The sequence below is a fragment of the Podarcis raffonei genome, chromosome 3 (assembly GCF_027172205.1).
Source record: "Podarcis raffonei isolate rPodRaf1 chromosome 3, rPodRaf1.pri, whole genome shotgun sequence".
Lineage (NCBI taxonomy): Eukaryota > Metazoa > Chordata > Lepidosauria > Squamata > Lacertidae > Podarcis > Podarcis raffonei.
Window position 1 is genome coordinate 85,168,445 of NC_070604.1, and position 25,073 is coordinate 85,193,517.

Here is a 25,073-nt window from a genome sequence, read left to right on the forward strand (position 1 = left end):
TACGATATAGACATATCAGTTCTTGATATGAATCAGTTGTTAGAAGCTGGTTTTTGCTTTAAGATATTGGGCATATAGTACCTGACCTTCAGTATTGTTCTTCATTTAACGGTTGCTATCATTATACTTGGCTTTGATTTTAAGGGAAATTGTGTTGTCATAATCTATTGCTCTTTACTTTCCACTGTATAATTTTCTTGCATTTTTCAGTCTGTTTTTAGGAACTATGACCACGACCATGATGGCTACATCTCTCAAGAAGACTTTGAAAGCATTGCAGCTAATTTCCCTTTTCTGGATTCGTTCTGTGTATTAGACAAAGATCAGTAAGTGGTCTTGCTCTTGTTATGGTTTTGCAGTGCAACCTTCTGCAAGTTTACTCAGAGGTAGCTCCCTACTGTGTTCAGTGGAGATTACTATCAAATAAGTGTGCATAGAATTGAAGCCTTAATTTAGAAGTGTCAAGAAACAAACAGAAATTACTTAAATTTGTTTTAATTTATACCCAGCCGTATCCAGAATGACCAGGTGGGTGTTGGCGTTTCCTTCTCTCACTCATAATCTAAACAGCCCATGGAACGAGTGATTAATATTCCCATTTTACATGTGAGAGTGACCACACAGTGTAAGCTGTTTAGTTCAGGGTCCAAACTCAGGTTCTGATGCACATAGGTGAATCAGAAGTGTTTAAGGGATTGTGGCCACATAGGTAGAACTTATTATAAATAGAAAGGAAAAAGGATGAGCAATACTCGCAGAATGCCTGTTATTAAACCTGGGTTGTGTCCTACCCTACCATTCCAAGTGGAACAGATTTCCACTCATACAAGTGGACTTTCCCTTCCTTTTTCACCGCTGGCAAGAATTTGGGAACCCTGTGGAGTAGACTGAAGGACTGCAGGAGGGGAGAGAAAGTCCCGTTGTGCTCGTAAAAGTCTATTTGCGCAGCATTGTATATAACCCACTGATTATTTCATGAAACTCTGCATCATACATAAGCTACATGGAACTGATCACTCATTGGTCAGTCGCTATGAGGATTGCAGGTGAAAAGTTCTGTTGTTCAGTATCGTTTTCTAAAACAAGAGAGACTATGCCCATGGAGAAGGGACAGGGTGCTCTGTTTTATCTGTTGCAGGGGCTGCCAATGAGGTCCCCTCCAGACCTCGTTGGACTCCAACTCCCATAAGCCCTAGCTAACCTGGCCAGTAGTCAGGGATAATGGGAGTTGGAGTCGACCCGATCTGTGGTTTAGAACTAACAGATCTCTCCACCTTCCCTCCTGCCCCCCCCTTTCTTTTTCTTTTGAAACAGGGATGGCCGTATCAGCAAAGGAGAAATGATGGCGTATTTTCTGAGGGCCAAATCACAGCTGCAGTGTAAAATGGGACCAGGTTTTATGCATAACTTTCAGGAGATGACCTATCTTAAGCCAACGTTCTGTGAGCATTGTGCTGGATTTGTAAGTATGGATTAGTGCAGTTCTAATGTACTTGTGGGCTAAGACGTATTTGTTTCTTCATTTTTTATAATACACTTTTTATCCTGCTCTGTTTCAACGGCTTGAATAAATGTAAAAAACATCAACCGCGCACACATTTGTTTTGTAGGAGCGTCTAAATAAACCATATGAGAATGGTATCAAAAGCAATGGAGAGGGGTTAAATATACCAGTTGTGGGGAGGGAGGGGGGTCGTGACTCGGCAGAGTCAAAGGGAATGTATGGTGTTGTTACAATTTGTTGGAAAAGAATATGTAAGGAAAACAATAAAAATTTACTTGGAAAAAAAAAGAGAGAATGGTATCAAAAGCAAGGATGCCTGTAACTGAAGGCACTGGAGTCTGAAATTGAGCCCTACAGTGCAGTCCTAGGAACATAGGAACATGAGCCTATCTAGCTCAGGGCTTCAGAAAGGAATATTTCCAGGTCCTCCCTGGAGATAGCAGGGATTGAAATTGGGGCACTTTGCACGCATTTGTGCACTCTGACCTACAGTACAGCGCTTCGTCTGTCTGTCTCATACATGCCTACTCAGAAATAAGTCCCACCGAGCTCATGGGACTTGGTCCCCAGGCAAATGTGGATAGCAGAGGTGGGGAATCAAATCCAGTCATTGTATGAAATGGGTCAAATTTGTCAGGTGGGCAGAACCACCCACCTGCTACTTACCTGACCTTACATTGACATCAGGTGATAAGGTGCTTTCAAGTCCCCTGGTGCTTTGGAGTACCAATCAGCTGACCGGGTCTATTTGCAGTTGGCTCCTGCATAATAGCAGGGCTTGAACTGAGCACCCATCAGGTAATAGGGCACTCAGTTCAAGCTCCACTTTTCTGCAGGGGTCAACTGCAAATGGCACAGCGGATCCCAGTGAGCTTGAATCAAATGTCTGTCTGCTGGTAGGCACTCAGTTCAAGCCCTGCTTTTCTGCATGGGTCGGCTGTACTATGGAGTTCCTATGAGAAACTCGGTAGTGCAGCTGATTCCTGCTGGCTTGCTGTCTCTGTCAATCAGCTGATTGGTTGTGACAGGAAGTCTCCATTGTCAATGCCCTTTAAGACTCCCAGTTATGCATTGGCAGTAGCAACTCTACCTGCCCCTCACCTGATGTCACATAAGATGCCAGGTGCAGGGCAGGTGGGTATGGTTTGAAGAAACTGGCCTCATGGGACAAATTGGGATGCTTGTGAGGCCTAATTTGGACTGTGCTGTGGGCTGGAAATTCCTCAATTTTAGTGCACAAAATTGCAACTTAACTGCTGTTTTTTTAAAAAATCTCAAGGTTTTTAATCCCAATACAGTGGTACCTCCAGTTGCGGACGGGATCTGTTCCAGAGGTCCAGTTGGATCCTGAGGTTTCTGCAACCTGAGGACCGCTTCTGCGCATGCACGCGTGGCAAAACCCAGTAAAATATTTCCGGGTTTGCCGCCCGTGCATCCCGAAGTTTACGCAACCAGAGGGTTACATAAACGGAGGTTCGACTGTATGCCAAAATTGAATGAATTAAAAATGTAGAAATAAACTGTGTCTATATGTTAACAGCTTAAAATGTAGCTAGGTTATTCTTTTTCTCAATTCAAATCGAAAATGGTTTGGTGGGAAAACCACATCAAAATGCAGTATTTTATAAGATATGAATTGTAGCAACTGTTGTGTGTACACCACTGAGAGTGTGCAGGATTGTGTATCCAGCCCAGAGTCCTTATGGTGATCTGTTGAGTCAGTTCTCCTGTGCTGCCTCACTTGTTGGTCCTGGAAATGGCGAGGGCCAGTGTGCTGCCTTAAGCCTCACAGATGAATGGAGAGCTCTTTCTAACAGGAAGGGTGTTGAGAGCAGTAATTTCCTGTTTGCACTTTTGTAGCCTTTTGTTCCTTCCTTCATAATGAGGTTGTTTTCTTTCCGGCTTTCTTTTTTATACCTTTTTATACCTTTTGTCTTTTAATTGCAGCTGTGGGGTATAATCAAGCAAGGATACAAATGCAAAGGTACTGTAAATAATGTGTGGCTGCCAATTGCAAGTCATAGTCCCTCCAGTTTGTAACATAATGAATCTCTTAATTGCTGGCAAATGAGCAATGCCACATACCTCGGGTTACATACGCTTCAGGTTACAGACTCCGCTAACCCAGAAATAGTGCTTCAGGTTAAGAACTTTGCTTCAGGATGAGAACAGAAATCGTGTGGCGGTAGCGGGAGGCCCCATTAGCTAAAGTGGTGCTTCAGGTTAAGAACAGTTTCAGGTTAAGAACGGGCCTCCATAACGAATTAAGTACTTAACCCGAGATACCACTGTACAATACACTTTCGACCTCAGATGGATCTAGAACAGTGGTTCTCAACCTGTGGGTCCCAGATGTTGTTGGACTGCAACTCCCATCATCTCTGAGCTCTGGCTTTGCTAGCTAGGGTTGATGGGAGTTGTAGTTCAACAACATCTGGGAAACCACAGGTTAATAATAATAATAATAATTAATTTATTATTTATACCCCGCCAATCTGACTGGGTTTCCCTAGCCATTCTGGGTGGCTTCCAACAAAACACTAAAGTTTAGAAAGGCTGATCTAGAGAGTTAGGTGCAGTGCAGTCCTATGCATATTTACAGAGACGTAAGTCCCACTGTAGTCAGTGGTGCTTACTCCAAGGTAAGTAGACATCAGGGCCATCTTAAGCATATCCGGCGCCGTGGTGCAAAGATCCCTCAGGCTCCCCCCCCCCCCCGTTTCCCAGAGTTGTCAACCTTTTCCCAAGCCTCTGCGGGGCACAGCTGGCGTGCGTGCAGGGAAAGGGGAGGCCACCGGCAAAGCCACGCAGTTCCCCCACTCGCTGGGGCGCCCCTGAGAGGCCAGCGCCCTGGCACAATTTGCCAGTAAGCCCAATAGGAAAGATGGCTCTGGTAGGCATAGCACTGCAGCCTTAATCACTCGCAGGCTGAAAAACTATTTTCGTTCTTTAGCTCTTCAATTCATTTTAACACTCGGCTTCTTTTAGAAGCTGTTCACCTTGTCAGATGCTGTGCCACTGACTGCTGTTCTTGCTATTAGTGAATTCAGACAGTGCATGCCAAAACCTATGTGACCAATATGGAGCAACTGAGAAACAAGAGGGAAGCATGTTTGGGGAGTTGTGAAGTTTGCAAATGTACAAAATAAGCCTTCAAAAACAACAAGCCTTTGGGGAGGAAATACCTCCCTGAAACAGCCCAGTGGGGACAGAGCATGTGCCGTAGCCACAAGCTGATAAATATCAGTCAGAAGAAAGAAACCCAAACAGAAAATTGGGGTGGGGTGCAGGGTGGAATAGTGTATACCTGTGAAGGGCATGTACGGCTGGCCCACACCATAAAACATGCACTGCGACATTTTGTTGCAGCTCTTGTTTGTTTGTAATTAATTAATGGCATGTTCCAGCTGAAATTAAGCTGCAGTGAAAAATCTGGCATTTCAAAGTGCTTAGACCTTGTACCCTGCTTAACATCTCCCGTCATGGTGTGTGCATTGAAAAGCAACTAATTCTAGCACATTGGAAGGACGCTTGGTTACTAATGCTCTGGGTTGGCCTTTTGTGACCTTATTAAGTAATCACTAACTCCAAGACTGGAACTGCATGTTACAAAAAGCCTGACAAATAGGTTTTCTTAGGAAACACCACTTTTGGAGTGGAGAAACAGTGAAGGAAGGGAGGGAGTTTCTCTTCCGCCTGCAACCTTCCAGTTTCAAATTAGAAGCGTATCAGCTGCTTTTTCCCCTCTGAAGTTCCAAACTCTTTGGAAAGGGTTCCCCAACAACTTTCCCCTTCCTTTTATGTCTGTCATGTTTGTACCTGTCAGTGCTGATCATAGTTAATAATGATAAAGAGCATTCTCATTGCTTCACAGAAATAATAATTTGTATGCAGCCCTATATTCTAGTGTGACATTTCATGCTTGGCTTCCACTCACATCATGCCACTTATGTGGAAATTCCTCAGACAGACTTTGAAAGCTTTTACAGAGTTGAATTTTTTTTGTCGTTGTTTGCATCTCTTTGGAAACTGTAGTTTGCCAGATCCAATTTTTCCTTTCTCTGGCAATTTATTCCAGATTGTGGTGCTAACTGTCATAAGCAATGCAGAGATCTGCTAGTTCTAGCCTGCAGGAAGTTTGCCAGAGGGATGTCACTGGGTAGCAGTCACGGTTCTTTGCCTAATAGTCCATCATTGCCAGCAGGTAAGAGAGGATAACAATGGGTTGTTGAACAGTTTCCTTTGTTGTGCAACAATGCATCACATGAGTTTCCAAGGATGCAGTAGCCATTGCTTTGATAAAGCAAGGAGCTTCTTTTATTCCCAAGGATATCCTCAATAACCTCTCTCCCACAATAAATAGCCCTGAAGTGAGATAGATGGAGTATCCTCTCCAGTGAGATGCATGTGGCCCAGTTTGCACAGCTGATCCCAAAACCCCACTTCCATGTGTTTGCATGTGAGGCTCCATACCAGAGTAGTGATCGTTGCCTGTGAAACCACACAGCTTGCTCAAATCACATGATCAGCACTGCCCTAATCATTTAAGTGAAATTGTGAATATTTGAAACACCATTGAGACAGCCTGCAGACACCCCGTTCTGCCTATTTGGGGACGTTTTCAGGTCAGGTCCCTTCTGAGTTTGGTACGATGCGCTTGTGTGCGGACATGCACATATCAAACACGCCTACAATGGTCTCAGCCTGTACTTCTTTAGGCCGCACAAAGCTAATCTGTGGAACTCCCTCCCACAAGAAGCAGCAGTGGCCACCAACTGGATGGCTTTAAAAGAGGATTAGACAAATTCATGGATGAGTGGGCCATCAATGGCTACTAGCCATGATGACTGTTCTCTGCCTCCACAGTTGGAGGCAGCAGGGCTTCTGAAAATCAGTTGCTAGAAGCCACAGGAAGAGAGAGTGCTCCTTACCATCAGAAAGTGCTTCTGAATGTTTAGTTGGAATCTCCGTTCTTGTAACTTGAATGCATTGGCTTGAGTCCTATGCTCTGGAGCAGGAGAAAACAAGCTTGCTGCATCTTCCATGTCACGGCCCTTTCGATATTTTAAGATGGCTAGCATATCTCCTTTCAGTTTCCTCTTTATCAGGCTAAACATACCTAACTCCCTCAACTGTTCCTCATAAGGCCTCCTTTCCAGACCTTTGATAATATTGGTTGCCATCTTCTGCACATGTTCAATATCCTTCCTAAAGGACTGCCCTTGATTAGGACCCTATACTTCTGTTGATGCAGCCTAGAATAGCATGAGGGGTTTTTTTGCTGCTGCATCACACTGTTGACTCATGTTAACCTTGTGGTCTACGTGGAATCATTCGCCATTCTGGCTGGGACTGGTGGAGAACAGCTGGAAGGCCATGGGTTCCCCACCCCTGGTAGAAAAAGGTGATTGGTTTGAAGGAGACAATGTTATTAGTAAAATTAATCTCTACTTCTTTCTTCCCCTTCGTAGTGCAAGGTGAAGTATTTAACTTTCCTAGTGTAACTCCACAAAATCAGGATCTAGAAAGCAGAGCAATCACACTTGTCACCGGCAATTCTCGAAAGATTTCGGTCCATCTACAGCGGGTAACCACCAGCCAAGCAACGCAGACAGAGCCGCTGTGGCATGAGCCTGGCTGGGGAGATTCAGGACCACACACCTTCCCCAAAATGAAGGCCAAACTCCATGGGAAATCGGGAAAGAATAAAGGCTTTGCAAAGTGGGAGAATGAAAAATCGAACATTCAAGCCAATATGGACACTGCAGTAGGAACTACAGCACATGTGTTGGACCAGAACGGAACAGAAACGCTCCTAGAAAGACAGGAAATGGAGGTGGGTTATAGGATGTCATTCAACGTTTACTGTAAGGGCTTCTGTGTTTTCTCTGAAGTGCTACAATTCAAGTTGTGCCTAAGAATTTTCTTAGATGGGGCAGGACAAATGCTCACCATTCAAGACCATGAGCATTAACTTAATTTATCTGTGGAATTTTTTGCCACTGTGGCAGTTGTGCATCCTGTTATATGTAAATACACATATGGTTCATGTTCTGACCAAAATATTTAAATAGAATAAATCAAATTAAAGCATGGCAGTTGGAATACTAGCTTGAGAGTTAATTTGTATAACCTAATGTCACATGGTGCAGCTTTTGCTGGTTCAGACTGCCTGCTCACTTTATATGTAAAAAAACCTTTCTGCTCATAGCATTGTATGAGCCTAGATTATTTTGTTCCCCAGAGTTAGGGATGGATTTTTGTTACTGATTTTTAACGTCTGGTAGCATGATTAATTTGTAATCCAGCATATGCCACCTTGGGCACAGCTCATTGGGGGGAAATGTCATACAAACTAGATCCATTAATCACCTGCAGAAACATAGGGTTAAAATATGGACCTCTTTGCACCACATATAGATATGGAATTGACTACCATAAAGATGAAGTGATGCCCATCACCTTGGATGGCTTTAAACAGGGTTTAGACAAATTCATGCGTGAAACGACTATTATGTGCTGTGTCTGGTATTGGAGGCCATCTGCTTCTGAATGCTAGATGGGGGTTTCAAGTGGGAGGTGCTGTTGCACATCCCATAGGTGTCTGGTTGGACACTATGAGAATAGGATGCTGGACTAGATGGGCCTTTGGCCTGATCCATCTCTTCTTACATTAAGCAGTATGGTCCAGCTACGTAACCCTGCTGGTTATATAACTTGGTCCTTAGAATATCTAGAATAGCTAACCAGAATACCTCGGGTTGAAGTTGCTTCAGGTTGAGTGTAACTGGTTGAGAAGTAACGGAACGTGTTACTTCCGGGTTTCGCCGCTCACACATGCACAGACACTCAAAATGACATCACGCGCATGCACAGAAGTGGCAAATCGTGACCCGTGCACGCGCGGGTTGCGTTTGCTTCAGGATGCGAACGGGGCTCCGGAACAGATCCAGAGGTACCATTGTATTAAGATCTAATATATATTATGTCATTTTTTGTTTGTTACAGGCTAGTTGAGTGGCTGCTGCTGCTGCAAAGCTGGAAGATAGTTCAAGGAAGCACAATGTGATATTCCATAAATTGCCAGACTTGGTTGAACATCATTCCATTGTCAAATTCAGCAGTTTGGTTTTTTCCAAAATCACCTGTGAAAGAAATTTAATGACAGAGTTACCGTATTTATTTTTGTTCACATAGGTTAAGTAGTTTGATCAGTCTTGCACAGACAGAAAACAAAGGAGTGTTGTAGCTCCAGCGTGTCATTATTTGTTTCTATTTCGCGGGCAGCTGTGGTTCCAGACTATTTCACCAGCAAGGACACCTTGGCATCTGCAGCAATCACAGTTGTGGAAACCTGCCTGGCACGTTAATATTTGGGTATATGTTAATGTCACACGTTCCGATATGGACAATGTGCTTTCCCCAGTTATTTTGTTTGAGACTGCATTCTTTGTCTGGCACTGACAGCTACGTCATAAATGGGTGGCACTTGAAGACTTGCACAGCCTTGAGATTCTCTCATCACAAAGAATACCTCTGCACAGTCATTTCATTTTCAGCTTTCGCCAGAATGTTTTGTTTTTTGTCCCCACCCCAACCAAGTTTGGAAGAGGTTTACTTTTTTCTCCATTAAATTTGTAACAAGCTACTGCTGTGTGTGCTACAAAGTCTCCCAGCAATAGTTCACTGGAAGATGTCACCTTCAACATATACCAGATGTGGAAAGGCTTATGGAATACAGGTGCTATGATGAGTCATTGAAGGAACTGGAGAGAGACAGAGAAAAGACTTTTCAAGTGCTATGCCTTATGCTGAAGGATCAGGTAGTACACATTTTAGTTTAATGGTTACTGGTGTTTTGTTTTTACTCTTTTCAGCACACTAGAAGTTACCTAAATAAAACACTTGATTTCATAAAATGCAGTACAGAATGTTTAATGCAACTCAAGAATGTACCGAAGCAGTGTGTCCTTCTGCAGAGATCATTTATGAAACCGAATTACACGGGTAAGCTATTGCCTGCCTGAGCTAAGCTTTCCTGGCTAGAAAATGAGAAAAATCCCTGTCCCCATAACAGTGTGTCAGAATGTTTTATTCTACAATTTACCGACCATCTATCTTGCACCCAGATACTTGGGTTAGAGGTCTCTTCCGTGTCACTACACTACTAAAAGCCAGAGAAAGCACATAAAAATGAATTCTGTAGTATTTATATTTATGCTATGCTAGAGAATAGGCATCCCCTCTAGTTAATTTACCTAAATGGTTAAACAGTTCCTGACTGATCTTTGGAACTCTCCAGGGATGCACCAGCAACAATAATGTTTGATAAATGATGCATACAGGACCTTGTTCTGAGGGTTTCCCTGAACTATTGAGACTACAAAAATAACTGGCAGTATTACACGAATTCTGCCAGAACCAAAACCCCTGAAAACCTGGAGAGGCACTGCCAATCAGCATGGAGAATGCTGAACTAGATGGGTCAATGCTGTGATTCAGTACAAGGCAGCTTCCCGTGTGTCACTTAGATGTATCCTGGAATCATACGATGACAGCCACTCACATACTGTAAATCTTTTTCCATCTGCTGGTCAGCCTCTTTCTCTTGTACAATCATTTCCTAGCTCAAAATCATGGTATCCTATAGCCAGCACCATGCAAACAGGGCTAGCCACAGATTTTTTTTAATAGCTGTATCACCAGGAAGGAGAATGACCAGCATAATTGGCCTTGCCCACATAGTTCCAGTCTGCGACTGTTGGCAACAAAGCAAGTTGAAAAGGAGCCAGAGGTAACTTGAGAAAGGCCCCATTTGATTCTGGTATCTGCACATCCATCCCAATTCCATAGCCACTTCAGACGGTCTCGTAACACAATTTTGTTACAGATTGAATCTAAGGAGCAAGCAGCTCCTTAGAATACTAAGGAGCAAGCAGCATTTTATTCAAGCACAATTATGTTCACTAGTGTTAACTCATTGTTCAGTTAACATGGTAGATTAAACGGCACTACTGCACGTTTCACCCGTGCAAGCAGAATGCCTTCATGTTCTATAACAAAGTTCTTTTGCGTTTTCATGGGTATGTGTAACTTATTCAAAGATCTCTGAAAACTAGTCTCACAGCCTCTCCTAAGCACTGCTGGTTCCCAGCAAACCGTAACAAGGCATTCAGAGATACCAAGCTACTTGAAAATCTCACCCTATTTCCTTGCACCAAATCAGCAATATTTATACTCAAACTCAGCCCTTTTATTACTTTCAGTATCATTTGTGGTATAGCATAGAAAGATTGCATTAAAAACCCAATGCTTTCTGAGACCAAAACCCATCTGCACAGACATGCAGTAATTTAACGCCATGTGGAGACAAGGATCCATCATTTTCTAGGACATGGAACACAGAAGCCACTTCGGTCTATTAGTAGGAACCGAGAACAACCTTTCTTTGTTGCTGCTTTTATTTTTATTTTTACTTGTGGATCAGGAGCAACACCTAGTGGTCATAAAAACCTTGACAACTTGATTGACCATTGTGATGCCAATATGTATACTGTGACATTTTTTGAATTTTTGCCAAGTCAGAGGTACAGTGGGCTCCAGAATCTTATTCTGTGTTAAGATTTCCAAGCTATACATACCTAATGCTAATGGGTTACGGTTTACAAGTAATCTATACCGTATACATAAATAAGAATGAATGTACTTCTAATAAGCTATGCAAAGCAATTAAATGCAATTGACCTTCTAATCCAAGTATAAAATACACATACTGAGTTAAATTGCATGCATTTACTTGCTTTCCGTATCTTAGTAAGTTTACAAAATTCAGGTTTATGGTGAATTTAGGGTGTCCTTCTTGGTTAAAGACTTTGGTGGCAAAAGGCAAAGGAGAATACCATATAAGGAAACTGAAACTGAGTCCCAAGGTCAGGGAAGAGGAGCAAGTACAAAGCTGATTTCTAGGCATACAATAGAATGATAGCCCACTCTCCTCTCATTTTTTAAAGCAGTTTAAAAACACTTGCCAACACTTGATCAAGACGTTTTCTACATCCATGAAAATTAGTAACTTGGCTATGAATACGTTCTATGCAGGGAAACATAACGTTTATACTCCTTGACCTATAATAGCATCTAGGATCAAAAACTGCTTGTGATCAATACATCTGAAGGGGCAGAACCACTGCCTTCCATTTCCCTGCCACTACTAGCTGTTCTACTTGCTACAACCAAGAAACAGGCAGACAGGTGAGAAGCCCCATCCCTATTTGCAAGGAGCTTTTTGACCTCCGATGGAAGCCATTAAATGTCTCGCATTCTTAAAATCTAGGAGGCAAAATATATAGGTGAGACAGCCTGTTCCACCTGTCTAGTGTTTAACTATTCCTGCCACACACACCCTTGTGCATGCAAGAGGGAAATGTGCACTTGGGAGAGAAGTACATGTGGTCTGTGCGTGTGGGTCAGATGCACGGATGTGTGGCCTGTGAAAGAGAAGTAGGTGAGGAAGGAAAGGCAGTATGAATATTGTGTTGTCTCTCCAAGAGGGAGAAATGTGGTGTACACCTGAGTGGCAGATGCATGTGTTTGTGGTTTGTGTGTGTGCAGTGTGTGGCCACGTTGTGTATTTTTTGGGGAACTGGGGAATGCTTCCTGTTCTTATTAGCCAACAACCATGTAATAACTGTGGTGTGACGTCGACACTCAGGACAAAATCTTGCTTCCCATGGTAAGCCTGACACTCGGGCAGCAGCACTGTCTACTCTCTCCAAACTTTGTCCATGCCCAGTGGCAGCCATTTTGTTGCTAGCTTCCACTGCGTTTTCTCTAAAGTCAAGCTGTGCCTGCTAGCTCAAAAATATTGGTAACCCATGCACCAACTGAAAGTTAAAGAGAAACAAACCAATAGGAGAACAGATACTTTTATTGCTCACCTTTTATACAATAGCACACCTTCAGCCATTTTTCTTTCACAGCTTGACAATGTTTCTGTACACACACGCACACTCACACTCATACACAAAAAACCCCCAGGCAAGGCGCACTGATGTAACTTTTAGTAAGGAAAACTGTAACAATCCCACCTGAAGGGCATTTTGTCTTAAGTTAGATGCCAAAAATTGAAACCATCCTATAATTGCTGATCAGTGGTATTAACTCGTGCACAAAACAAGTTTCAGCTTGCCATTACTGCTAGCTAATTTCAAGTAAAAATTAGGCTGGTCAGGGGATCAACTGTTTTCTGGTGTGTGAAATGAATCTGAATTATGCTGAAGCACAAGGCTACATATACTATCTGTTCACAACTTAGCTCGGTTTGTTATATGACCTTTGCGTGGCATGACAGTGGTTGGGTCTCTGATGGGGACATGAGTGTGGTTTTGATCAATGAGAGATAAGGCTATTGAACAAGTCATCAGCAGTAGAGCTCATATAATAGACATGGACCCCGTGAAGTAGGCTGCAATTCTGTGCAGTTACAAATGCAGAAATCCAACCCACTTCAAAGGGTCTTGCACACAACTAACTACACACACCTGCAGCTTTACAATACAGGTTTGAAGTCAGCTTGTTGTCTACTGAAAATCAGGGTGAAGAGCAATATTCAAAGTGGCTTGAAGAGCGGAAGATTCTTAAAGGAAGAATGAGCTCATGTAAAAACCGACAGACATACTAGTTTGCATATTAAAGGTGTGACAGACATGTACTCAATTTTCCTTTAGTGAACAGAACCAGGGCTGCTGTCTTAAAGTTCTGAGCTTCCTGGAGTTGAAATGCTGCATTTTAGGCAGCATCAGACTTATGCGCACCTTTCGCAGGTGCTCAAAAGCAAAGATCATTTTCCGGAAGCAGCCTGACATGGCCTGGTACTAATTCAGAAAGAAAACCATAGAAAATCTATTACATGAGCTCTGCCCAAATGGAAGCTTTTGCAGCCTCAGCTTGTGAAGTGTCTTCCTTGTCCAAATCCAGACTGATTGTACTGATATCCCCCATGTTGGAAGTGCTGCTCAAATTGCCCCCCTTGATTAAAGTTCTGTGCACCTCTTGCTCCCCCCCAGCCACCTCCTTGCCCGCCACGGCCGCCACGACCACGGCCCCGGCCTCCTCCACGGCCTCCACCTCGATCATTGGAGTGCCCATCTTGATATCTGTTGTCTTGCTGGTAGCTGCCGCCACCACCTTGATATCCGCTTCCTGAATATGAAGATTGATAACCACCATAGCCACCTCCTTGATAGCCGCCACCACCGTGATAACCCCCAGTTTGAAAGCTTGCGTCTCTGTAGTTACTATCCCTATAGTTGGCATCTTGATAGCCACTTCCTCCACCATCAGTCCAGCCTCCTTGGGGTTTGCCTCCTCTGCCTCCCCCTCTGGCTCCATAGTCATAGCCACCACGTCCTCGCCCTCCTCGCTCGTGACCCCCGTGTTCATGGCCTCCACGGCCTCCGTAGGATGAGTCGTACCCTCCACGGCTGCCACGGTCGTAGCCTCCTTGGTCATATCCTCCGCGGCCTCCTCGGTCATGGCCCCCTTGCTCATAGCCTCCACGACCTCCGTAGGACGACTCATAGCCACCTCTGCCACCCCTGCCTCCACCACTTTGCTGCTGAGGACCATCTTGCCTTTTTTGCCACGGTGGCATTTCGGGAGGAGGAGGTTCAATTTCGTTGGGTCTGCCACCTCTGTCAGGCACTCGGCCCATTAATACCTAAAAGCAAAAGAAGGCAATGTGTTGGGAGAATTAACACAAGGGAAGAACTGCGCTACTTACAGTGTTAAAAACTCTGATATCTAAGCTAATCACCAAATGGCACCTTAAACCTAGGTTATGGGTGCCACAATGGAATGTCTAGGTGCTTTTTTGCAATTGATATTATTCACTTCATTTCTATACCATTTTATATTTTAAAGAACAAATCTAAAAGTGGTTTACATCAAATAAAGCAATCCAGAATAAAACAAATTCAAACTTCAAGGAAAATATTTCAGATCCTTCTCTAAGGACCTGAGTGCTAAGTGACATTTTGCTTTTCCCAGTTGCCAACCTGGCATCCAGAGATCTCCATGTGTTTGCAACTGAACCCACGCCAGTCACAAAGCATGCCTGGTACCTGAATAATTTATAACACTATTTAATAATCTGAAAACACTGTACTTTAAAAAAATGAGTTGAAACGGAAGTGTACAGAGGTGATGTACTGAAGAAGGGGGGTGGGAAGGAGCTTTCAGCAGATCAAGATGTAACCCTTTATTATAGCAATGCTTAGGGATGGAGATGGTCCACATCTGGAATGCAGAAAAACTGGGCTTCCTTGCCCATTACGTTTCATTTTTAAATTTTCTGTTAGATATTTTCTCTTATTGACATAAGATATCTTCCAGATAGATTTTACATTTTGGGACTCAGTGATATATTGCTCTTTTGCTTTAAATCTAAGGAAGCTTTGACTGTATTCTTTTCATTTCTGAAAATAATTAGTCTTGAAGAGGTAGTGGTGGTCCTTGTATAGTGGGGGCTTTGTTTGGGATACCTAAATGACTACATAGTGGCAGCAAGAGATATAGGGGAGTGGCAGTGCATTACAAAACAGGCACAGCATCAACACTTTGCATGGGTACTTTGGGGCTAGCATACACTGGTCACCACCTAAAAAAAACAACTTTAAAAAGTGTTCTGCTGGGTGCACTGCTCTGGCAAGCGCTGGCAATGGACACTAGATAATCGCTATTTCCCCAGAGGGGCTGGGGGGTGGGGTGGGAGAGAAAGTGGGAGAGCAGCTAGTGTAGCACAGGTGACCCCCTCAAGCCCTAATTATGGAATAGGGCAAGAGTATGACTCTCAAATATAAGTGAGAAAATTCATGGCCGATATAGAATTTGCATCCGCATCCATCCAGACCCACATGGCTTCCACTAGGTTTTGCTAACTTTGTTGAAAGTCAAAATATGCTTCCACAGATAAGCACAACTACAATAGAGGATTTTCTTGGTACATGACTACCTTGTAATACTGCAAACCAGTATGACACTCTTACTGTACCTTGTGCAACACCAATTTATTACTAGCATGTACCTAGACTTTTGCCAATAACCCTTAGCAAAATAATACCTAAAAATGCTCTTAAGTAAACAAGGACCTCATTCTCAAATATAGGGATGTTTTTAACTCAAAAAGGCTGATCCTCTCTGCCAGAGCTCTTCAACCTTAGGTCCCTGGTGTTGTTGGACTACAACTCCCACCATCCCCAACCACCTTAACCAATGGTCAGGGAGGACGGGAGGTGCAATCCAACAAAATTGGGGCCCCATGGTTGAAGAACCCTGCTCTGTGCTATATCAACATGTGACACAGAACAGTTAACAACTCCTGTGCAATGTAGCAGGTTGAACAGTTGGCATTGAAACCAGCCCCCCCTCCCCAATGCCATTTTGTAAACCTGGTAAAAGGAACCGTGGAAAGGGAGAGGCAAAACAGAGTGTGCATTGTATGTGCTGAAAGCATGCAAAAATTTCCCCATCAAGTTATTTAATATCCACAGCACAGTAGGAACTAAATTATATCAATGTAACAAAGGTACCTTGTTAATAGCACATGCAGTCTTTTCTCTGATGGACCCGCTGCTCGTCCTCATAATCTTTGACAAGTCTTGCCGAGCTGCCAAGAGGTGAGCGACAGATATAGCGCATTTGGTAGTAAGGGTGGCACGCTTCGGCTGGTAGACTTTAGCCAATTTCTCTGTTTGGCTCTGTGATCCAAAAAAGAAGAGAGTCAACAGATGTAAACAAACATTCAGCTAAAAATTAATTATTTACCAATTTAAACAACAACAGCTCCAAGGACAGATCAAGGCCCACATGGCAGGCAACTAACAATTCATGAGAAATGCTGTATGAGCTGATGGGAAAGTGCCTAATGGGACAATATACAAGCTTATATAAATAAGGTGTAAATCCAGCTTCGAAGTTCTCTCCAATGTTATTTTGTTTTTCCGCTACCTATTTTGCCAACCACTTTCCAAGTCTGTATCTCATTCTGCATTTCTGAAACTTGTTCAGACTGCATTTTAAAACTGTAGTTTCCCCCATTTACAGCTCTCCTGAGAAAAAATGGTTCGAAATAATTATTTATGAGGCACCGTAATATAGTGATTTGGGTACATTTTGTAGAGCAAATGATTAGCAATGCTATGGGGTAACTGTTCAATTAGAAGCGGAAAAGTGCAAAGTGGTAATAATCCTTTCACGATGACATTCTTCTACTGGCAACACATGTGAAATGCAGATACACAGTGAGCTACACTGAAGTTTTCACTTGCCCCTAGCGCAAGTACACAGCTGATAATTAAATTTACTCCTAAGTGTCAACAGAAGAGTTACCAAATGAAATATAAGCTTTAAACAAAAGTGCTTAGTACATTCAGAGGCAAGTCAATTAAATTATGGGATACTTCCACCCCCATTAGCGCCATCAGAGAGGTTTTTTGACAGACAGAGAAAAATAAAAGCTCTTTGCAAGGCCAAAGTAAGTTGCAGAATGCAAACTGTACCTTTGCTCGATCTGACCAGCCAAACGACTGGACAGTCACATCCAGACGCTTCACTAACAATTTCCTCCGGACTTCATATTCATTGGCTATGGCTTGATTAATAGCTTCAATTTTTTCCTGAAATAAAAATGCATATCACATATTACACTGGTTCTCAGCCAAGGCATTCCTAGTGTGCAATGTACTAGCGTACTAAGCCAAGAAACAGCATCTCAGGCCCATGTGCTCCCCAATCGTGCTAATCTGGGGGTTTCAATCCCAGTCTCTTAACACCATAGTTCCCTGGTTCCACTGTAATGGGGACTTGCAGATTAATGTTAGTTTACTAGTTACAATTTTAAAGCACAGTCTGATTCCTAACAAGTAAACCAACATCAAATGACTGCTCCCCATTTTGGATGTTAACAGAAAACCATACTTTAAAGAGGTCAGGACTGAACGGTCAAAGTCACTGAGCAAGACAGGGAAGCTAAAGGAGAGTACAAGAGTCAACAATTGTTCCTGGCTTGATCAACTACGGTTTATGAAGCCACAAGTGTTACATGCAGACCAGACCTTGGTGGTTAATCCATCATTCAATTCACATTTACTTTACATGCAAATAACAGAAGGGGGAAAAAGTCCCATGGGGTTTCTCAGTGGAAGACAGCACTGTATCCTCCAGCACGACCTCAAAGACGTTAAAATTTTGAAAATTCTAGAATTAAAGTAGCCTTCATCTTGACAACAATCAAGAACACAACAGTTCCATAAAGACTCAAAAGTTTTAAATCCAAATTGATAAAACTAACACTGATTCCTAGAAGAACTATAATATCAGTGTTCCTATTAGTGCTGTGACTGTAATGGAAGGCCAAGGTTTACATTTTCTTATCTATAAAATAAACACAACTATACATATTAAGAACAAATGCCAGGAAGAGAAGCATCAGATGAAATGTTCCAAGTAATTGGCTGCAGAATAAGAAAAAGGAGCTCTGCAGCTCCTGCTTAAAAACTTTACTGGGGATGCCAAGACTAATTTTAGGATGGGCTATAGTTCCTGCCAAACAATGGCTCAGCATCATTGAAGACTTGGAGAGTAAAACCTTCCCCATATCAGGATGTCTAAAGACCCAGATCCTCTGTAACCTCTATTTATTGGTGTATAAATATCACGCACTGCTGAACTGTCCCTGCCCCAAGTTGCATTGCTGCTTTAATTATGGTTTAATATCATCCTTAAATATGGGGTTCCTCATCCTGCATTCCTGAGGGATGTCAAGATATAACAATCAATTGTGAATTTGGATGTGTTGAACTTGGGACAATCAAGAATCTATTTTCTCAAATGCATTTTGCTTCGCTCCAAGTAAAACTGAGAACTTGATCAGAATTCGCTAGGCCTTGAGAAAAATCATCACACAGTTTTGCCTAATGTACACGAAAGAAAATATATAAAAGAAAAAGAGTCAAGGATAGAATAAAAAGAGTTTACAGACATATGACTTACCCAATGAACTGGACCCAGTGGTTTTGACAGTAAAGGTTTTCCTACATGATTTGCAGGAACCTTTGCTAATGTTTCTTTTAACTGTAATAAAAATATACTATGTTAGTATAGAATAGCACAGTATCGTACAGTGAATGCATGCTCTCTTCCCCACCAAACATGCATTTGGAAGGGGAATTTGAATGCTTCATACATAATAGAAGCTACACAAAAGAATACATTCCTAAAATTTTCAGATAATTGTGTTGCTTTAAAATAAGAATCTTCTGCAATTCTTTAATAACATCATTATGACATCAGTAAACCACCTCTTATTAATGTGGGAAGGACAGACAACTTTAAAAAAATTCTCAATTCAAGAATGAAAGCCTCTTAACCGTATGTCTCGGGGAAAATAAGTTGCAGTGAGTGCTTCTGCTCAGGTGCTGCATTCCATTCCCACCAGTAAACATTCTTTGCCCACTGAGCATGCTTAATTCTCACTGGCCGGTTGTTTGTTTTGCAATGGGGATGTTCTTGTGCCCAACCCTAGCTACATTAAAATTTCTGATCACTCCATTAATATCTATGGGCAGGCCTCACTTCCACATCCCTGGAGACAATTTAAAATAGCTTCTCAGTGTGAACTAGGAAGTGACCTATTCACACCATGAGATAGTGCTTTATAAACTTTCATTTCTAGCCATCCTATTCCGACAGTTTTCCCCCGCCCTCTCTTAGTCTCTCAATATTCCATGCCACTTAGAGGATTTGTTCCCCTGCCCCCCCCCCACAAAAAAACTGGATTTCCCCTCTAAAGAAAGTGAGTATCTGCAAACCTTAGCCTAACCCTAAATCTGCTGATACCGTTTTGTGTGCATGGATGGTACATTTTTTGCCACAAGCACAGGAAAACTTGCATTGCTATTAGAAATAATGATACCGAAGGACAGGCTTCCATCCAGTGGGTAGTGCCATAACACACACACACACAACCTTTTCACTCTCAAGGGTTAGTTATAAATGATGGTGGTTGTCCTTAAGAATGAGCCTACCCTGTATACGAAGATAATCTTTGGAAGCCCTTCTCCAAGGGTCCCCACTAAATGCAGCAAGATGGGGGAGATGGAAGAAAAGGGCCCTCTCAGTGGTGGTGCTACATTAGTGGAAAGCTCTCTCCAAGGTGGCTTGCCTGGTGCCTATTCCAATGTCTTTTCAGCTCCTTTCCTTTCCTGGTCTTTTCACTCCCTACTTTTACCCATTGTACGTTTTATGCTACTTTATCTGCAGTATTTAAAATTCATTGCTTTAAACTATGCATTTTCCTTTGTATCTTATTGTTTTATTTGTAAGCAGCCCTGAAATATGTTTACTGAAGAGCAGCATATAAATTTATTAAGTAAACATAAAAACAAAAGCCTAATGAATAAGAGAGCTTGGATCCCAGGGCTTGCTTACGGTGCTCTATATACACATTCGAGCTGTCCCACCTATCTATTCTTGCCATAGTCCATCATGCTCCCAGAAGTAACTTGCTTTCTTCAGAATGCCATTCCACTGCAGTAGGATGACAGCTGTAAATCATGGATTCAAGTCTATGTACCTCAGAACCCTCAGTTCTTACCTTTTTTTCTATTCCACTGAAGAACTGGAACATAGTTATGTTGGCAGGAGGCTTGGACATGCCCAAAGCAATACATATGCCTTTCAGCTCCAGAAAGACTTCACTACCCCCTCCCTCCTGGGCTTTTTTGGGAGGGGCATTCACACAGAGCATTCTGGCAGCTTCCAGTTCTGAGATGAGGTATGCTGAAGGAAGAAAAGCTACAATTTAGCACCTTTTAACAAACATCTGCCTTAGTTGGCTGTGAACATAAAGGAAACTATTCTGGATTCCATAACATATTTATATTAACCGAATGAGAGGTGAGGTTCAGATAAGACAAGGATCTAAAAAACAGACTACCAAGTGGCAGGTCTGCTATGGGTAACAGTGCTCAAGCAAGCATGGCATGCCTTTGCAGAATGTGATTTATTAATTTAGATATTTAGACATTGCTTTTAAAGCAAACCTCACAAAGTAGTTTACATAAGAATATGGTAGAGCGTGAGACTTTTAATCTCAGGGTTATGGGTTCAAGCGCAATGCTGGGCAAAAGATTCCTGCATTGCAAGGGGTTGGACTAGATGACTCTTGTGGTCCTTTCCAATTCTATGATTCTATTAACATAAATATCAATTTAAACTCTGTACTAAGACAGCACAGACAAAGCACAAATAGGGGTGGGGGGAAGCTAGATCTCTCCCAAGAGCAGGATAGTTCTTAAGTAGCTAGGGTGAGCTGCTATTCCTTCATGTTTACTACATCACTTCTGAATGAAATGTCTTTTCACTTTCAAATGCTGACAAAGTTTTTTCATAACAAGCAAAGAGAAAAATGCTTGGTGGTGGTTGTTTTTACTTTTGACAGTTTCCAATACGATACGGACGATATGAATCCAAAGCTTCAACAGATCCGACTATATTCTCTTTCTAAATATCATAGTATCATAAGTTCTCAAGAAGCATCAGGGAAAGGACAATTGTCCTAATTATCTCCACAGTGGCACAAAAAGGAACAAAAATATTTTGTTATTTTCAACTTACTGAGCAGCAGCAGGCAGCTCTTCTGATTGAGAAGGCGCTTGGTGACGTCTCCTGATATTAGTGTTGTATATGGGCAGTTCATTTCACCCAGTAACCCACTCATTTCAAGCTGGAACTCATCTGCTTCGGTGGGACCTTAAGACACAGATCATTTTCATTTAAGAGGTTCAACTATTAACTCTTTGCCACGAGTTAAGACAAAGTTACATTATGAAGAGACTGCTTCCATACATGTTATCAAGATTCACGGTTGAAGATTAAAATAGCCTATTTTCTTTTTTAAAAAACCCCAAAAATATGATTAACATTTCAAACAAAAGAACTCAGGTGATACAGAATGGCAAAAATATTGTCTTCAAATGAACAATTAAAAAAATTAAAAGCTCACTTGTACAAAATATAGTGGAAGACAACTAGTAAAATTGATTCCACGGGTATGTAGGCAAAAACAGAATGTGGCATTGGGCACAGTATTCAGCTTCCTGAGAAGTTCAACTTGCATATGAAAAACCTCTCACATCAGTTTTGGAATCATCTATACCAGCACATGTTTTCAGAGTTAATATGAAAGACACAAATAAATCGATGGTGTCAGACTCATGATTACTCACTGTTAGTTGCTTGCACATTTTCTTCTAGTTTGCAAAATAGCCTTAACTCTGACACTAGCCAAGCACAGAGTTTAGTATATTCAGGGGAACTGGCCCCCCCAGAAGCTGCCTGGGTCAGAGCACCGTCTTCTAACAATGGGCCTTTGTAACTGGCAAACAAACAAAAATAAGAACATGTTATTAAAAGCCACTGTACTATTTCTGAGGTATGTAATCCATGCATATTTGGTGATAACACCACTAACACTTTAATATATTTATCTGGAACACCAATGATTTCAAAGGTACTTCCTTCAAGTTAGCTTGCTTTGAATTGAAGTCTATATCCTCATCAGCATCTTTATTTTTTTGTTCACAATCTTCCCTTCTTATAATTATCTCTCTCATTCCTTTTTCTCCCTAATGCTTGATGCCCTTGCCTCTTTCTCCCTTTGGTCCTTCCGCTACTGCTCCTTGTCCTTGCAAAGTTTAGATTATAAGCTCCTCAGAGCAACAAACTGTCCTCTTTTTGTCAGCTGTTGGATTACATTTAGACTGTAGATGTAAGATACAGTGGTACCTCGGGTTACAGACACATCAGGTTACAGACTCCGCTAACCCAGAAATAGTACCTCGGATTAAGAACTTTGCTTCAGGATGAGAACAGAAAACGTGTGGCGGTGATGGGAGGCCCCATTAGCTAAAGTGGTGCTTCAGGTTAAGAACAGTTTCAGGTTAAGAACAGACCTCTGGAACGAATTAAGTACGTAACCAGAGGTACCACTGTACATCTGAACAACAATAAAAGTATAGTAGTGAAGATAAGGGGGAAATATACATTCATTTTTGGCTGCACTGGCATGCTACTTCTCTCCACCACCACGTCCCTGAACAACAGAATCAAGGAGAGAATTCAAAGAACTGATGCAGATGTTTTGGGACAACTGCCCAGCCAGCCATAACAATGCCAAAGAGATAAGCCCCTGTTCTGCTTTAAAAGCAGCTTTTCTCTTTCAAACTGGGAACCACTGTACTCACAGTACTACCCCATGCATGCACTTTCAGCACTTCTTTGGGTCCCAATCCAGTTCTTTACTGAATAATGCAAACAAATTTGTTTCTGAGAACACACATGATAAAATTCCTTACCATTCATAGTGTATTATCTATTACTACTATTTACAGAAAACTCAGAAGATTTGCAACAGTAAACAAAATCCTCTGTTGCAGGCATTTTTAAATTTTCTGCAGCAGGTATTTCTAAATATTTGCTAGCTTATCATCTTTTTTTCCTGAAAAGCCAAACAAATCAAAACAAAAACTACAGGAATTGTGCCATCTTACAAAAAAGAAGCAGCAGCAGCAGCAGCAGCTAGAGAAATGTCCCAAAAGCAATGAGAACCTTTTGTACAGTATGCTTTTAATGGTGTGGGTACAAGAGAGAAATAGCATTACTAGTCCCCACACCACATAAATGGAGCATCACACTTGCCTCATAGAAAAGGCTAAAGCATGATTAACATTAGTCTAGGCAGGTTTCCTTGGTACTATGTCTCACTGTGTTCATTTAGGCTTACTTTTACATACGTGTAGGGCTGCAGCATGAGAAATACTTTGTGCTAAAAGGGAAGGATGAATGGCAACTGATTCATACTGTAGAATATATTTATAGGGAATAACAGTAAATATTATGGAGAAGGAGCACTGAGGAGGTGGGGGGAGTCAACATTGTAGAAGTTGTAGAAATTTCTTTGTGGAGGTTTTTAAAATGATGCTGGACTGCCAGATAGATTTTTTTAAGTCTGCTGAATGGATGTGGCCCTGCCTTCATGCACAGCACACGGCAGTAACACCAATTACTCTGTGATCTTGGGATGCCTTGAAAGGTGGTGGAGGCAGGTGGTTGATTTGTATTTTCAACCATTTTTAGTGCTATTAGACAACACTGTGAGATTCACAAAGCAGTTCATAATTCAGTTGAACATAAGTTAGTTTCACTGGCAGATGATATACTTTTGTTCATTTCGGAACCTCAGACTAGTATACCCATCTTGATGCAAATGATAGACACTTTTGGTAAAATATCAGGTTATTCTGCTAATTGGTCCAAATCAAAACCCTCCTCCAAAATAAAGCTCATAGTGGTTTCCAATCCAGTTCATCTCCACAGCTGCTTTATTTCAGAAATGAATCATATGGTTCGAGACTGTTTACTAGACCAAAGAAAATGGATCTTTCAATGCGCAGAATGTTATCTCGTTAAGAAACCGCTATAGATATTGTCTTTTTCTAACACTGAGCACTAACCTCCCCTCCCCACCTCCACGCAACTCCCCCCCCCAAAAAAAAAACTTCAAGAATTTAGTGATGATTAGTACTGTAAATGATTGCCCCACAAAACACAGAGCACGGGGATGAGGACACATAACAAAAAAACCAACTTTTTTAAAAAAAATCCAAAGTACAAGTTATTTACACATATTTACACTCATACATACCCAAGGTCTTCCAGCGACTCTAGGATGTCATTCTCCATGAGCTCAAACTCCATTTCCGGGGCTTCAGAATGAGCACAAAAGAAAAAGGGGGTTGGAAAAACCTAGAACCTGCAATTAACAAACCCAGATTCGGTTAGCAACGCCTGAGAGAATGCAGCGGTCACCATCATGACTGGCGCAGAGTGGCTTGAATGCCCTGCTCGCCTCACGGTTCGCCTGGGGAGGGAGATATCGAGCTCGCCCCACACAGACCTGCCCCCCACACCAGGAACAGCCCCACTGAATGCCCGACCACCGACCCCCCCCTTCCCAGGCGACACTGTCCCAGACGTGGGCAGGCGTTCAGGGGCTCCTGCTTCCGTTAAGAACTGGCTCTGGCCTGCCTGGCCCCCACCTCCCCGCCCTACTGAGGGGCGCCGTTCCATCCCGCCCAGCAGCGCCCCAAACCTCCTACCCCGCAACCTACCTTTCGCGCAGCTGCTCCGCCGCCGACTGCTGGGTTGGCATGTCAGGAGGTGGGGGAAGGGCGAGGAGAGGGGGAAGGCCCCCTTTGCCTGACCTTTCACCTCACGGGGCTGGGCGCCTCCAATCTCGCCTGATTGAAAAAAATGATCCGCTCTACGCCTTGAAAACCCTCCTGTTCCCTCACACTCTGCCTCTAACGGTTCATATTGGTCTAAGAAAGCCTCTCTTTTTACCCCTTAACGCAGGAAGTTATATTTCAGAGCGTCAATAAATATTTTCTTCAGGCACAACTGTTGGACAGCCCTAAGAGGACTTTCTCGCTTTCCCTTTCCTATCTCTATA

The 25,073-nt window shown here is 42.4% G+C and overlaps 2 protein-coding genes across 2 annotated transcripts in view; one reads left to right on the top strand and one right to left on the bottom strand.

The window, feature by feature from the left end:
* Positions 1-9,423, top strand: part of RASGRP3 (RAS guanyl releasing protein 3) — a 30,850-nt gene extending 21,427 nt beyond the window's left edge. Inside the window, exons 12-17 of the mRNA XM_053382832.1 lie at positions 211-326; positions 1,315-1,462; positions 3,452-3,488; positions 5,583-5,708; positions 6,976-7,340; positions 8,513-9,423. Coding sequence (XP_053238807.1) covers positions 211-326; positions 1,315-1,462; positions 3,452-3,488; positions 5,583-5,708; positions 6,976-7,340; positions 8,513-8,521 — 801 coding nt within the window. The 3' untranslated portion in view covers positions 8,522-9,423. The remainder of the gene's footprint in view (positions 1-210; positions 327-1,314; positions 1,463-3,451; positions 3,489-5,582; positions 5,709-6,975; positions 7,341-8,512) is intronic.
* A 2,990-nt stretch (positions 9,424-12,413) lies between these two features.
* FAM98A (family with sequence similarity 98 member A) lies at positions 12,414-25,045 on the bottom strand. Its single transcript, XM_053382833.1, has 9 exons — positions 24,733-25,045; positions 24,267-24,374; positions 21,790-21,938; positions 21,179-21,313; positions 20,157-20,341; positions 18,554-18,634; positions 17,062-17,178; positions 16,093-16,260; positions 12,414-14,222 (listed from the first exon to the last, which is right to left on the bottom strand). Exons 2-9 carry the CDS (start codon positions 24,317-24,319, stop codon positions 13,446-13,448), a joined length of 1,665 nt encoding a protein of 554 aa, XP_053238808.1. The 5' UTR covers positions 24,320-24,374; positions 24,733-25,045; the 3' UTR covers positions 12,414-13,445.
* Positions 25,046-25,073: the final 28 nt, after the last annotated feature.

Bases quoted from the DNA above. Each gene is read 5' to 3' on its own strand.
- FAM98A (XM_053382833.1), bottom strand. From the start codon at position 24,319: ATGGAGTTTGAGCTCATGGAGAATGACATCCTAGAGTCGCTGGAAGAC. The intron at 21,939-24,266 runs GTATGTATGAGT...TTTGTTTGCCAG, and splicing joins GAGTCGCTGGAAGACCTTGG to TTACAAAGGCCCATTGTTAG. The intron at 16,261-17,061 runs GTACAGTTTGCA...TTTGGATCACAG, and splicing joins GCTGGTCAGATCGAGCAAAG to AGCCAAACAGAGAAATTGGC.